The 16,793-nt window shown below is 36.2% G+C and overlaps 1 protein-coding gene across 6 annotated transcripts in view; it reads right to left on the minus strand.

Moving 5' to 3' along the window:
* CHRM3 (cholinergic receptor muscarinic 3) overlaps window positions 1–16,793 on the minus strand; it is a 270,489-nt gene that overhangs the window by 183,481 nt on the left and 70,215 nt on the right. For 5 of the 6 annotated variants that reach the window (XM_032683920.1, XM_032683916.1, XM_032683918.1 and 2 more), the window contains exon 2: window positions 3,836–3,948. In XM_032683920.1, the coding sequence (XP_032539811.1) occupies window positions 3,836–3,860 (25 nt within the window). In that variant the 5' untranslated portion in view covers window positions 3,861–3,948. Of the gene's footprint in view, window positions 1–3,835; window positions 3,949–16,793 lie in introns of those variants that run through there. The other variant, XM_032683922.1, reaches the window with a different exon arrangement.

The following is a 16,793-nucleotide window of genomic DNA, read 5'->3' on the forward strand; positions in this document are numbered from 1 at the left end:
TTTTTACAGCAGCATAGTAGAAAAGCTAAAAATTAAATATTAATTCACTGAAATTATTTTCAAGCAAGTTTGCTGGAACTTTAAACCCAGTATTTTTTTAAGAGCCTGCTGCAGTTAAAGAGCGTAGAATTTAAACACAACAGTAACACTGCCACAGAGCCTCTTCTCATTCGAAGCAGCTTTACAAAGTTACTATTTTTTTTTTTAGATGCAAAAAGCTCACAGAGGTAGTTACTTGGTAGAAATAGTTTATGAATTCAAACCTTTAGAAAGTGAAAATATTTTCTCCATTCAGATAAAGAAATTGTTTGCAGCAGTTCATTTAAAGCCAATACCTATCGCACTCACATTAGAAGGATGCTCTTTAAGAGGAAATAAAATGATGTAACAATCCATTGACTAGCACATTAATCAGGACATGCTGATAGAGAATCATTAATCAAGATCCCCTACTAATAGAAAATCACTAGAAAAAAGCACATCAGCAGCAATGCCTCTTCAGTTACTGGGCCTTTCTTTTAAACCAATACCTAACTTTGAGGCCGGTTTCTCTGTAGCTTTCAAAGCTTCTGTGACATAATTTATTCTAGACTCTTGACATAGTGCAGTCCTCCTGGATCACAATATCAGCTTGAAAATGAAGTATGCGAAGGCTCAGGGAAATGAAAGTAAAAGGGTAAAGGGGAGTTCTTACTTTATTTGAATGTACTGAAGCAACATTAAAAAACTAGTTTAAATTCACCCAAACCAGAAGTTTTCAAGACAAATATTAACAGTTACTTCTTTGTTTCTATATATTAGCTGCAGGCACCTCGGTTCGGGATATATCTCAGTAGGATTGTGATTACTTTCATAAATAATATATGCTTCATTTTGATTCTTTCACTGTACCTGCTATGCCATTTATTCTGTCATCCAAACAAAGCCCATGATGTGTCCAAACAGCTCAACTAGCAGGTGGTGTGGTCAGATGGACTCAGGTTCACTGAATGCATCTGTGTGAACTCTGATGGAGCAACACTCTAAGAAAACTCAGCAGCTGTCTAGAGAACTCTGAATTTCCACAATAGGCAGAAAGCAATGGAAATAACAAAAATTGTTTGGTTTAAAAATTTTAATGATGATTTACAGTTAAAACAGAGCATTTCAGTTGCACCACCATCTGTGAACTGTGAGGAGCCTTCAGCACAGAGAGGCTGAATCAAGAGTTCAGAAGCAGAAATATCCAAAACGTAAGCTTACACTGTTTAGTGTTAGTACAGGAGGTTTCAGTACATGGTTTTTGACAGCTTGTTTTGAACTGAGAAGCTGAGATATAGGGCTAGGTTTTCTCCATGTTTTCTTCTCAATGCCTTTTTTTCTTTTTTTTCCTTTTTTTTAAAGTCAGGTAGTAGAACTGTAATTTTACCTCACAGTTGCTGAGTTGTTTCTTCAAGTGATTGTCTATATGAAGTAGAATGAAAATACAGAAGGCACTCGACTGAGCTGATGTACAATTTTGCATTTAGAGTATTCCTTCCTTGTAGAGATTCTATTGCTTTTTCACGGAAGTTCTTCTCAAATACCACCATGTTCATTTCATCATCTTAGCATACCTTTCTGTAGTAAGTTTTCCTGGTCTATCTAATGGGGTATAGGATTTGAGAATAAACTAGAAATATTATTATCATTATTATTTTACAGATTCTAAATGTATATTAGTGTTTTGAATATTGTTTCTTCTCTTGTAGGGTTTGAATTTGATGAGTAAAGCTTACTTAGCCTCTAGATATCATTCTGCAATCTACTGTAGTAAAGGTAGAAAATCCTCTAGGTTTCACATTACGTGTGGTGTCATTCAGTTTACTTCCTGATGTCCACCTTAGCTTTATCTGGTTAAAAAGAAGCAGTGGAGTAACTCACTGGACATTTGAGAGCCTACATGAGCCTTGAGTGGATACAATAGTAAGGGGAGGGGATGAGGATGCCCTTTCACAGGTACATCCTCTTTGCTTGAATATTTTGACTGCAAAGAGGAACAATTCTAACAAATAAGACTGACAAAGCAGTGTTTTTTTTAATTTTCAGGCCAATGTAAAATGACATTTCTTAAACAATTTAAGATCTCATCACACTTTTTTTTTTTTTTTTCAGTTTGGCCACAAAGGAATTGCTGCACTGGATTTTGTTCTCCTGGTGGCAAACACAGGGAATAAATGCAGTAAAATGTGGTGTAGCAGACCTCTGCAAAAGGAGACAAAATCCTGCAGTATTTACACATATGGGATAGACAGTTTTCTCTGTCTAAAGAAGTTAATTCTTCCACCAGACCTGTCACAAAGTCCTTATTTCATCATGAATCAATGCACATTTGGGATGCAAAAAACAGGCTCAGAAATGTATGGCACTCGCTGATAAGGAAGAAGACAAAAGAAAAGGTCAACTCTTTGGAGCAAATCTGCTAATTTGGCAAAAAAAAAAAAAGCCTAGTTAGGGAACAATGCAGAACTCAATGAATACCCAGGGAAATGCCTTGCAGAATCAACAGGTGCTAGATAACGCATCAAACAACATCAGGTTTTTTTCCTCAATAATTTGCAGGTGGAAACAAGTGAGACAACACTTTCTTTGCTATTTATCTGGCTCCCTAGTTTCAGAGTTGTGTGGTTAGTACCTGGGAGACATATAATTTGGAATGCAAAGCCAGCTGAAATTGGTAAAAGAGAAGCAGATAGAAGATGCCCTCCACAGGAGAGCTATATGACTGTCCATTTCAATCTGTAAATACCCATTTTCACCAAAAATAACAGTAACCAGTTTTGCTGGTAAACACCTCTATCCATTTATATGGAATATTTAAACACACCTTTCTATTATCTAGGTGCAAACACACCTCAAGAAACTTCATTGCTTAGATCTTTGTTCATTACAGTACTTAAGCATATAATAAAAATGGCTTTGACTAATACAACTATTCCATAAAATTCAGTATCATTCACAAACTTCTGTGTAAGAGCCAAATCTAAACACTTATAAAGGAGAAGAGTGAAACCATGGGGATTTTAACCTCAAATACTTAACCTGATATTTGGAGAGGAGACTCTGCCCTCTTTGGAGAGGGCTGTTATTTCTGGTGTAGTAAAGAGTAGCCAATGGAACATTTTAAGATCCAAATTTGGTCTGTCAATGCGTTTAGCCAAATGAACAACTAGTGCTTTGGATTTCATTATTGTGTGTCTGGACACTGTAAATCAGAAGTGATAGTTCAGTTATAGTATGAGCAGCCTTGCTTTTAAAATTATTGTTTATACGCTATTTAACATTGTTCACAGATACCAAAATCAGATTAATTGTAGGCACAAAACAGAGATGGAGTGCAAAAATAAAACTGAAAAACTCTTTCCAAATATTTTCTCCAATTATTTTTTCTCTGTGTTTTGTATTATATTTGCAACATGGTTACAGTTGTTTTGTTCTTAAATACATTGCGGTATGTGCCTTACTAAAAAAGAACAATTGCTTGAAATCTAATTTGAACTAAGACACACCACATGAAGGTGAAGATGCTTTGAAGCTGAAGGGAAAGATAACATTTCAAACTGTGTATCGGGATCTTTGCACAGCTCAAAAATCTTCCAAAAGAGAGAAAAATTCTGTATGGTTATTTTTTGAACTTAAGTTTTTAAAACATTCTCTAACAGCTTACAAAAAAGAGTGGAATTTATGTATTCAGTAAATTGACAACTCTAGGATAATCTACATGAAAACAATGGAAACAACATTTAATGTGGTCACTAAAAAACATTTACTTCCTTCTCTGAAGTACTTAATAGGTATGTACATAAACAAAACTCACCATGGACACGGAAGAGGAGAAGCATATATCATGTTTCAGACGACTGTAAATCATCCAACTGGTAGTCCATTATACCATAAGCTGAAGAAAGATTTTGCCATAACCATCAAGATCTTAAAAAAAAAAGAAAACACAGAAGATAATCAGACATTGAAGCATTGAAGTAGTGAAAATTGAGTGTTCCTTATTTAAAATACAGCTTTGCTGCTCTCTAAAGCACACTTTTAAAACAGTTACAAAAGAGCCTGTTACACACCATCGCCATCCAGCAAGAGCTTCTCTTGCAACCACTGCAATGGTTTTTGCTCAGATACTTCATTTGCAGCTATTTTGAAGATTTTTTGATTTTCAGCTGACTTCAGGATTCAGATCTTTTATTCAGTGTTGTTTAATGATGTCAGCTTTATGCATCGGCATTTTACTCAAACCAATATTGTTCAAATGCTATTTTATTTTCCTTCTTGTTTCACTGATGCAGGACTTCACACACAAAATTCACATGCCAAAATTAACAACGGAGGTTAATGATGGGGAAGAACACCACACGTGAGCAGGCAGTCTGTCTGGCCAGCAGCCTGGCACACACATCGGCAGGGAGCTGACAAAGCCAACACTTCTAACATGAGGTACGTGCTCTTGGGTTAAGAGCATGTGCAGAACAGGAAACATCCACCACCCCATCAACAGCAACTATTCCTATTAATTCCTTGTTTCTATTTCACTAAACAAGAGGGCCAGAGTGCTACAAAGCTTGTTTGAGGATCTGATCCCAAAGCTGCATTTTTAAATGCTGCATTTTAAACACTGCTGATGGGCAGAACAGCAAGAGAGCTGGGTTCCAGGCCAAGTGGCTATATGTCACTGAAAAACTTATTTGGCTTTTTGAAAACAATCTTGTTTTCTCCCAATTAATCCTTAGTAGGCCTTCTTGAAAGAATTTTTTAACGGAACCATTCTTTCATGGTTCCTTCAATTTTCCAGGAAGTGCTACAACTGAAACTGAAACAGTGGCTCAAACTGAAAATTTGACAAATATAGGGTTGTTGGCTCTGGTGGTTTGAGTTTGTCTGGGGGTTTTTGTGTGTTGGTTATACTTTGTTGTTAGTGTCTGGTTGATTGGTTTTCTTTGCTTCCTCAAAGCAAAAAGGGATGGGAAACTTCCACCACGGTTGAAGCAGCTCAGGAGTAGGCACAGAGAGAAAATAAACTGCCTAACCTGCCCCTGTTACTACTGAAACACACATCAAAATGCACCTGTTTTGAAAAAATATTTTACTGGTGAAGACAGTATTTATATGAATACGTTAGTATTTTAAACCAGTATTTCAAGTTTACAGCTTTGCTGTGTCTATGTATTATGCAGTACAAACTTTTAAAATTTAATGCTTCCTGAAGACAATAGTAAATTCAAATAAAATAGGAAAAATGTAGGAGAGAATCCATACAGTTACCTGGTGTCTTTTATGGGACATACTCTTTTCTTTTTTTCCTCAAAGTCTGCAAGAACCAGGACCTTTATCATAAGCTCTTTCCAAAACTTATTTAGATAAAGTGATCTATTTGTTACATCATTCATCATTTCCAGCTCTGCACCTATGACAGGGCACTAGCCTGGCCCTGCCAAGACAGTAAGGTGGGTAATCAGATAATTAGCTTTTCCCCTAAATTACTCCTTGCATATGTTTAGACCTCACTGAAGGACTTCCAGGTGATTAAAGGACTAAATAAAACCTCAACTGAAAACAAAACAAAAAATCCAAACAACAACAATAAAACTAGGAAAAAAACCTTTAAAGTTTGGTGCTTTCTTATGCTTAAGAAAATTGTGAGACAATTTTCCACTCTCATAGTTTTTTCCTTTAAAAATTTTAAAATTAATGAGAGAACTCAAGGAGTCTTTTGTATGAGCACATGCTCCCCTTTCCTCTAAAACTACATTCCCCAAAATTTTCACAAATTTTGCATATTCTTCTCTGCAGTGTGAGAAGCTGTAGAATGTAGAAAGCCATCAATATGCACAATGAACAGGGCCTGGTAAGGAAACTGCTGCAGTCACATTACAATTTCTGAAGAACTACACTTTTGTTTAAATAACTACACTGTCTTAACTAGGAGGTAGATGCTGTAAAGTGAATGCATTCTTTTATATGTCAGTGGACCAGTTACATACACATGATCAATCACTGTGACTCAAATGCAAGAGAACTGATTTACTGCTGTGAATTGCAAAGTTATTAAAACATTTCAACAGAAGCCCCTGAACATCATTCCATTATAAAATTGTGGGCTTTGTCTTACAGGACTAGATTTCTGACCTGCATTTGAGAATGCTTTAGTGACCAATGTAAAAAGCTGGAAATGATGTTTACACATTCTGCTCAAATCTTTCAAGATGATGTCTGCAGAGCCAAAACAATACAAGTTTTGGCCTTCCTGTGGTATTTTGACTGCCAACAAAATGAAAAGCCATAAAAAGACTTTGATGTTTTCAATTATTTAAGAACATGAAATAAAAAATAAACCTTCCAAGGACTAACATCATTATATCTTTTGAGGACGCACAAACCCAAATAAGGTACTGTTCACCACAGAGAGGCTTTTGAAGGAAGCTACTAAATATTAACAGAAGTGACAAAACATCTGAAATACAAACAACTAAAAATCTGCTCATTGGAGCCAGTGTCTTGATCTGTTACCAGCACTTAAGTGGCACATGTGGACAGTAAGAGTTTGTGACTTCTCTGCTGGACACAAAACATCTAGTTGAAATTAAAGCCCCACATATAGCTACATAAAAAACAGCAGTCTCTGTGCATCAGCATTATATTGGGACCGCATGTCCCTGCAGTCAGCCCTCGTAAGGTCAGCAGTGCCCCAGCACAGGTACAGGGAGCGGCACTACTACCACCTCCACCATGAAGGGCAGCCCACTCCAAGGGCAGAGGTTCTAAGGTCAGTAGAATACAAAGAGACTTAGATGGTATCTGTGGATGAAATAAAAACTTTATCCTGGATTCACATCTCAAAAAAATGGACACAGTTTTAGACTGTACATTTGTGTCACTACCATCTCCACAAAAACCTCTCTAAAAAAAGGTGATTTCTTGAGTGTCCTATGCAGCTATACAAGCACCCAGACGGAAAATGAATTAGCAATTGATGTCACTAATTAGAAAAGTTGATTTGAAGGAAGCAAACATTATTGACAGAAGTAGGTTGCAAGCTTTATTCTCTATTGAAATCTAAACTGTCATTTCAACGAAGGCAAAAGGGCTTTTCTAATAAACAACCTGCACTGAAGACTAATTAGAAGCCACAGGTATTTTGTGTGTATTTCACAAATAATGAATGGCTACTTTCAAATAGATAACTGCAAATGGCTCGGCTTGTACAGGTAAAATTAAGCAGTCACTAGCATACCCTTTATTGTCATGTTATAGGAGCCTGTCCCAGTGCTGCTCACCTGAACAGGCAGAGTGGTATGCAGTCATTCCCAGAGAGACTGTCTCTACTGCTCTGCATGCACCCCACTGGAACAAGATGCATATCTTGCATTGGCTACATATTTAGATGTTGGATTCCTTAACTTTCATTCCTCAAAAGTATATCACAGAGGAGATTATTTTTTGCACCTGCACCTCTAATTGTAAGTATAATTCTTGACTCTCTTTTGTTTCTTTAAATTAGTCAAACAAATGGTTATTATCTGATACAATATAACAAAGAGAAAACAAAAACCCAACAGCGCTGGAAGCTACACACTGTGTGCAAAGCAGGACCAACACACTGTGTAAATGCATACAAGTGCTAAAGAGCTTTCATGATAAAACAAGTAAGGGACAGCTTGTTTTAGATCATGGACTATATTCAAATTGCTTGCTATTTATACAGTTTTCTTTATTTAAATTAAAACTTCTCATTAGGTTTGATCATGAAAAGATTTGCATAAACAATATGCTAAATGCCAGTTGATTATTATAACACACCAAAAAATAACAATCTAATAGTTGTTTACAAGAGAAACTATATGCATTTGGCCCCTTATAACGAACAAAACTGAATCATATAGAAAATGACCAAGTTTTTTGGCCTCTAGCAACTTATATTACTGTTGTTTTAATCAAAGTTTCTTTAATGTTATAAATATGCAACATTTAAAACTGTGGAGTAGCATATGACTGCTTGAAACTCTCAAGTTTGTTTTAACAGTGAGACCTCATAACCACAATGTCTAATGAGTCCTGATAAAGTGCTTCTTGGTCTTTAAACAAACTCTACTAGCCTAGCCACTGACCTATTTTCAAAGTTTAACCAATTCAGCTTGCACTTAAAACAAAAAGTCTACTACTCAGAGGGCAAAGAACATGACCTTCCATTAATATGCTATTTTCCAAAAATGAAAAAAAAAGTAAAAAAAAAAAAAAGTGGAATGAAGCTGCATTTGAAACACAGTTAATTAAAAATGCATCTAGCAGCATGCATTTAAAAGATAATAAAAAAAAAATCTGGTTATTGGCACTAGTACCCACCCACACCAGAAAGGGCAGTCTGCTCCGAGAGCAGAGGTTCTAAGGTCAGTTGAATGCAAAAAGACTTAGATGTTATCCAAAGATGAACTAAAAATTTTATCCTGAATTCACTTCACTGTGTAGACAGTTTTAGACTGTACATATGTCTCAGTGTCATTGCCACAAAAGCTTTCTAAAAAATGGCAATTTCCTGAGCGTCCTGTGCAGCTATACAAGTATCCAGATGCAACACTAATTAGCAATTTTTACAACGAATTGGTAGATATTAACTTTCCAAACAAGAGATTTTCACTTGAAGGAAGGAAGGAAGGACTATTTACTTGTGATTTCTGAACAGTGAATTCTACCTGTAGTAGAGCAAGTAAAACTATGAAACATAATTTATATTTCTCTTGCATCTATCTTTGTTTTTTTCTCCATTGTCATCCCCCACCTTACTACATTCTCATTACAAGGTTTGCAATGAATTTAAGGTTGTTTGCCTCAACACTTCAACACTGTGATGTATAGTAAATTATTTATTATTTTATTGTAATTTATTTTAAAATAAAATTTCTAGTAACAAATTACTGCTGAACAGTGTCAATTTGGTTTAAAAATTTAGGTAGGACTCCACTAGTGGTAACTATCATTTCTGTTGAGTATTTTTTAGAAGTATTTGGACAAACATTTTGCTTTAAATTTCCCATGCAAACCATGGTCCTTATTTAGGCTATTTACTTCAGATCTGCCTGAAGCTTCACAATGATATCTTGATATTTATCTGCATGGTTTTTTAAGCTCTTTGTGAGGAAAAATACTTGTTTTGCTACTGTAAGGGAACAGAACAGCAGCATCATTACATCAGTTTATACCAACAGGTTCTGAATATCACTTCTTATATGCATGGTAATAAACTGTACACTTAATATCATCTGAGTGTAATTTTTAAAAAGGTGTGAGAAACAACTGTGCTCTGTCCCTGTCAACTACTTATTCCTTCTTTTTACACTAGAGGAATAGCTTTATATGTCTTTTCCACCTTGTAGAAAATGGCTAACCCACCAGAATATTTTTGCCATATCAGCAACAGAAAGGAGGTGTCTTAGGTAAAAATATTGCTTCTCAACACATCTAAATTTTGTGAGCAGTCACTGATATTGCTTGGCAAAGCAAGTATTTGTATCCTCATATTGTATGAACCAAATAATATTTGGAAGAACTAAAGAAGTTTTCGATCAGCCTGTTGTGCTACATAACACCTAAAGCAGCAGTTTTTCCATAGGTATTTCAGTACCTTTGGCTGGTGCAAGATATGAATAAAGTAGGAAGACAAAGAATAAAGTCAGAATTGATGGCTTGAGCACATATTCTAGCATTTAGCAAAAACAGTTCATAAAAAAAAAAAAGGTAGGTTGAAATACTACCTTTACTATCTTGTAATTAAAGCTCCCTAGGAAAAATCAGGTTTCAACAGCTTTGTGGCACCTCCCCTTTAATGCATGCCAACACCAGAAACGTGGATTTGAGCTCAGAAGTGAAGGGTTGACAGACGGATTTTAACTTCTTCAGAAAGGTCATTCATCCTACTCTACAGTGGTATGAAGGACACCAAATTTGGTGTAGTATGTGCACTATATGTGCTACTTGGCATTATAAAATATGGAAACAATCCTGGTTTCTTGAAAGCAAAGATAAAACTTAAGATGGGGGGGAAGCAGTCATTTCCGTCTTTGGATTACAGAAAGAAGTCTCACTATATAAGGTGATTTAAGCAGTCAGTAATTGACCATTATGCAGTGCACAGACTGATGTCAGTCATGACCTTATAACTATTTAACTGTCTTTCCTTTAATGGCCTTCATATTAGTTGCATTAGTTGTCTTCACCTGGTAACTTTTGATGTAACATGTTTGTCTAGTGTTCATCAGTTGTGATTCCCTTACAGTCATGTACTCGGTTGCCCTAAGACTCCCTCTAGGGCCCCAGATCTTGCTCAATGCTTTCTTCTACAGATGCAGGTGTGAAATGCTGACTACTCCTCTCTGCCCCAATCCCCCTAAAAATACAATGTGAAGGGAAAAAAACCCCAATCAACCACCAATCTCCACTTCAGAATGGAAAACAATTCATCTGCATCATCCATCTAAACTGAAGAAAAATCAGTATAGACTGTGAGAAAGTGGGTTGTTGCAAAATTGGACACGAGCTGGCAATGTGCACTTGCAACCATATCCTGGGCTGTATCAAAAGTAGCATAGTCAGTGGGTCAAGGGAGGTGATTCTCCCGCTCTGTTCTGTTCTCATGAGACCCCGCCTGGAGTGCTGGATCCAGTTCTGGGGGCCCCAGGACAGCAAGGGCACCAACCTGTTGGAGTAAGTTCAGAGGAAGATCACCAAGTTGATTAGAGGGATGGAGCACCTCTCCTACAAGGAAAGTCTGAGAGAACTGCGACTGTTCCACCTGGAAAAGAGAAGGCTTTGGGGTGACCTAATTGTGGCCTTTCAGTACCTGAAGGGAGGCTTAAAGGAAGAGGGAAAGAGACTTTTTACAAGGGCATGTAGTGACAGAACAAGGGAGAATGACTTCAAACAGAAAGAGAGTAGGTGTAGATTAGACAGTAGGAAGAAATTCTTCACTATGAGAGTGGTGAGGCACTGGAACAGGCTGTCCAGAGAAGCTATGGTTGTCTTCAAGGCCAGGTTGAATGCAGCTTAGAGCAATGTGGACTAGTGGAAGGTGTCCCTGCCCATGGCAGGCGATTGGAACTAGGTGATCCTTAAGGTCCCTTCCAACCTAAGTCATTCTACAATCCTAAGAAAATTGAAAGATTTAAGGATTACTGGCAAAACAAACTTTCCTGTTTTTTTGTTTTTTCAGAAACACACAAAATAGTAAAGGATGTTCCCCATCTTCATATCCTGTTCTGCTGACTAATAAACAGGTACTGAACTCTCAGCTCCTCTGTGCATTGGCGCAACCTTTTGCTAATGCATGGTTGGCATTTATACACTACAGGAGTACAGGCAAGCATTAGCCAAAAACCTCTAGGGATCTTACAGCTGGAGGTTCAGACCAGAAACACAGAAGTCCTTCTCAAAGGATGCAGCAGACAGCACTGTAGAAAAAAACAAACAAACAAACAAACAAACAAAAAAAGCTTCAAAATCTGTTTGGAAAGCAGTTGGAAATTGTTGGTACTGTAACTCACTTACTTTGTTCATGAATGTTCAAATGTTCAGTTACTGAACATCTGAAGTGTTGTTTTACCCTGAAGCTTGCCTGTGATGTTCTAAGCAATTCACAGGTAACCTGTTCAGAGTGGCAGCTTTGAGGAGAGGGAAGGTTAGAACCTCAACTCAGAGAACACAGGAATGAGGAAAATTACTCTTTGTCTCTTGGGGAAGGGAGCCACTTGGTTCATGTGTCAGAGCTTTTTTTCCTCTGAGGGATGAAAAAATACTTGAGAAACAGTCATCAAATTTTATTCTCATTGCTAGAACAGCTGTATTGGAAGTAGCAACCTGAAAGTAGGAGGAAAATCACAAAAGGTGAGAAGAAAGTAGATTTATAAATTTTTATTACATTTATTTTTTTTGTAAAAATACCATACTGCAAAATTACTAAGGAACAAGTAATTTTGCTATAATTAGTAATACATAAAACATGCAAAAGGCTTGGAGGTAGCAGAGAATATCCCTCAGTTCACAATAAATGCAGCTCTTTAAACTGCTGAGCAAATTGGTTCAGCAGATATCTTCTGTTATTAAGGCATAAGTACATATCGTACAAACCCCAGATGGCCAAGTTACATTACCAATTTTTATATGTGTGATAAAACCCAATGTTTAAAAAACTATTTATTTTTATTGCTTTAGCATAATTCTTATTGTATCTTAACCCCAGGTACCCAAAAATAAAAAAAAAAAAAAAAAGAAAAAAAGGAAAAAATTAGCATCCTTTACCCTAAAAAAAATACTGCTTTTCTGATCAAGATGTTGTTAGCCAAATCTGAATATTCTTTTAATTCTTTTTCTGCATTACTCTCGCTCTGTTATATTGTCTAGGAAGGTCTTTTTTGGGTAAGACAGGGAATATTTTTTTCTGCTAATATGGTCTAAACAAATAAGATAAAGAATTCTGATACTACAAGAACACACTGTTCCCTGGTATGTGGTAGCTTTATTAGTAACAATTATGAGAATAAGTTACACACAAAAATCATTTAAGAGAGATTAAAGGCTTATGCTAAACTTATAAAAGCTATGACCTAAAGGCTAACCTTCAGATATTAAAAAAGCTTCCAAAAGGCAAATAAGAACATGCTATAATATGGACGGATAAACACTTCAGCAACTTTAGGCAGAAGAAACATATCACTTTTGTTTTGTTCCATTAGAATAGAAATTAGAAACACAAATGGAAAGAGAAATCATAGTTCTCAGCCTTGATAGACTCCAGTAGAACACCTTCCCCTGAAACTACTCTTTATCCTGTACCATTTCTGTAGATGGAAGAGGTACAAATGCTTGCGCACAAGAGACAGCAGTATTTGTACAGTAAAAATGAAACAGCTCCTCAATCGCTCTTCTCAGTGGATATAACTTTGCTAATTCAGCCAATTGGACTATAGGCTTCTATGCCAATGGACTTTTTCTGCTTTTAAAGACCCAGAAAGAAAGCTTTAGTAATTGCGCAATTATACTCTGAGGAAACTCCAGAACATCCAGCCCAAAAACTGACTTTATTTCCTTGCCTAGTAACCAGATTTGAAGAGTTCAGCACGTGGCCCCCCTGCTCTGAAACACCACTGTGAGCACAGCAGCAAAGCCTCGCTCCTTCTACTATGGACAGGCTGTCAAGTTTCCACTTGCACTAAGGAGATCAAGCAGCATGTGAAGAAAACTTTCACCACCGTGTTTGAATGATAAGCACTGTTATGTACTGTTAAAAGTATTCACCAACACTAACCTACTTTTCCCCTCCGACCTCTGAAATAGGCAACTGTTAAAGGAGGAGAGCAGAAACATCCAACACTTGCTGTCACTTAACAGTTAACTTATCAGAGAGAAGAATGTTTTCAAGGCTGGTAAATGCTTAAAAGGCAGGTTACCATTTTTTTCTACTTCAAAATCCCATAATAAGACCCCCCAGAATAATTCAATACAACATCAACAAAGATGCTTTCATTAAAGCACATTGCTCTTCTTTGGTCACAATTTATGCCTTATTACTCATGATCATTATCTCATACTACCCACAGAACCATGCAACTTCATAACTGTGTTTTATACAAAATAACAGGATAATTGTGTACTTAAAAAACGTACAAGGGAAAAAAATTGTGATCCTGTATCGCACCTCAATATCAAACTGGTGATAAGGAAAAGAAAAGTAGCTACGACTGTTTTACCTGGGTAAAATACTAGAAACTGTATAATTTATTTCATTTAACAATTACAATCTATTTATTGTCTCTCTTTTATTTTTTTAAATCAGATTACATATAAAAAGAGATTTCAATTTCATTCAGGCACATTGTAGAGCATGTGGAGTTCTACAACTTGCAACTTTACGGAAACCTTGAAATTACTTTTTTTTTATTTCTTAAAAGACATCCTTTTCACATAGAAGATGATTAACCGTATTGTTTTATCAGTTCAAAGATTTTTTTTTAAAAGTATTAAAGGATTTTCAAAAAGTAGTCTGAGTTTTGAACACACTAAAAAAAGTTGGTGAGGTTTTTTTCCAAAGCGTAAGGTATAATGGAGGATGAGGGGACATGTTTTTTAATTAGATTTATGTTTTGTTAGTTTTGTCTTTAAAAAAGCATGGAGTCCCTGTTTAAAAAGCCCTGATTACTAAAGTTGTCTTAAGTGTTTCATTTGCATCAGTATTTTGCTACCGCTGTTGTTTTTAATAAAAGGATAATGCTCTTTCTAGACATTCTTCACATAAAGCCTGTTGTACTTTGTGTCCATTTATTTTGCAGTTTGATTCAAAAAAAAGTCACATAAACTGCTGGAAATCAAGACTTCAAATATGATTACAGCATTCCATATAGTAGATCAATAATGCAAAAATAACATTGTATAGAAGAAGAGCATCAAATTTAACCCTATGCCCCAGTGCAAGTAAGAAGAAAGATACATATGAAATTCCTATAAATCTTTTAGGTACTCACAGAATATTCATTACTATGGTATCAAAATTCAAGTTCCATAGCACATTTCAGACATGAAAAATAATAGAAATATCACATTAAAGCTTATCAAGCTTTCAACCAAAATGTGCAATGCCTAGATGGAAGAAAACGACAGAACTGACTGAGTTCAGATCTTATGTTTTCGCCATCCAAATTCTGTTGGCTTAAACTGTAAATGTGAGAGGAAAGGTAGATTTCATTATAGTAAAATAAATTTAAGGGCAGGGTTAATACTCTTTACTGGTGGTGATCATGACTTTAGTAGACAGCTTTTAGTTTAAAAATCTGTGGTTCAAAATGAGGCAGACGAAAGTATATGAGGGATAAACAGAGTAAAATGAGTCCAAGTGATACAACTGCCGCCTCAGAAGGGATAAATTAGCTGTAACTACCAAAAAACCACAAGGAGTCTTCTGTATAAGAAAAAGCCTAATTAGAGATGGTAGATTTCTTGTCACCAATAACTACATCAAACAAGGTACCAATTACACACAGAGACAGAGGAGCTTACGGCTGCGCAATCCTTTCAAAAAAAATTATTTGCTTTTAAAGCAAAACACCTATGAATTAATGAAAACAATGAGACATTCAACAATCCTGAACAAACTGAAGTACATGCTAAAACCATAACAACCGCAGGGTTACCTCTAAGACTGGCTTCTACATGCAAGATATCTCGGGGACAAAAGGAGAACTAATGATTACCTATGTGGAATTGCATTTCAACATATTTCAATAAGATCAATAAAGATCAATACTATCTACCAGCAATTCCTCAGATACTCTAGTGACAGGGAACTGTGTTTATAGTTTAGTGACCATGATAAGCCAAACATTAATGACCATCTCTTTCCAGGAAAAACAAATCATTTTTGTAACAGAGTTTGTTTCTCCAAAGGTTTCTAATAGATAGCAATTGTAAATGTATGATTTTAATCTCATCTTGTGGAATTTGTGCTGAAGTTCACTTTGTACATGCAGCCAAACAAAAGATTTTTCTGCCCTGTGACCTGAAAACATTTCTCACAAAGAGGCTACCATCTTTCTTTATAAATCAGAGTGTAAGCCATCAAAGTGAGACAGCTGAAGACTTCCTAATAAGAAATATATCCATAAATTGTCCATATTATAGTTGCTTCTTCCCAAGTACAATTTATGCATGGGTGGCTTATTTGTTTTTCTTTTCTTTCATGTTTTACCTTTGCTTAGTTCTTTGTCCTGTTTGAAACAGCTTTACTGGCTTCTTAAACACTCTGCCTTTTCAGAAGCTTATAGGAACATAAGAGGACTGCACTGCCTCTGAAAGGAATCCAGTGAGCTCAGACTGTCACTTCCAGCAGTGGCCAAAAGTAAATGTGCCCAGGCAGTAACATAAGTGATTCCCAAGTATACCCCACCTATTTCCCCACCTCCAGACATTTGACACAATCATGGAGCCACATGTGGTGGTGGCTTCTCTGTATGGTATTACCTCCATCTCCTAAAATCTCTTTGCAATTCTTTCAGTTTCCCTCACAATCCCAAATAAGTTTACACCATCAGCAAACCTTGCAACTCAGATGCTCTCCAATGTTCACCTGAATGAGAACTTCTTATGTCAGTTAATTTTTGTAACATCAGCTATAATAACATCACAGCAATACAAAATGAAAAAACATCCTCAATACAAAGTGGTTTGGTTTTTTTCCCTCAGATCTCAGTGAAAACTCTAGTCTCTGAGTTGTGAGGTTTCCACAAGTGTCAGAATGAACACAGAGTGGAAACAGACAGCAGTAAGGAAAGAATGCCTAGAAAAAATGGGCAAGAAATACTCAGTCTTAATCTGCTTTGCCTTGCAGTCATTCCATCTGCTGACCTGTTACAGCACTGTCGTTTCTGAATCGAGTCCAACCAGAGTGAGGATGATAGAAAAATGTAAACGGCATAAGACAGAAAATAAATTAACAACAAATAAAGCTTTTTTTTTTTACTTATGGAATTAACTGTTTCAGATTCCAGATCTAATTGAACATCCCTATATTAGGCAGAAAAAGATTATGTTTTAGCAGCAAAAGGTAAGAGCAATATTCTAGTAATGGGTAAATTACTATAATGTGAGAAAGGCATGCAATAGAGCTTAGAAATCACATTTTTATTCTGTAAGAAAACACGTCACAAAGGGACAATCCCATTGCCGTGAAGAAGAATGGTCTATTTGTTACTATTTTCCTATGCATAGAGATTTTATTGACTGGATATTAGATA

This window comes from Chiroxiphia lanceolata, chromosome 3 (assembly GCF_009829145.1).
Source record: "Chiroxiphia lanceolata isolate bChiLan1 chromosome 3, bChiLan1.pri, whole genome shotgun sequence".
In the NCBI taxonomy this organism is placed as follows: domain Eukaryota; kingdom Metazoa; phylum Chordata; class Aves; order Passeriformes; family Pipridae; genus Chiroxiphia; species Chiroxiphia lanceolata.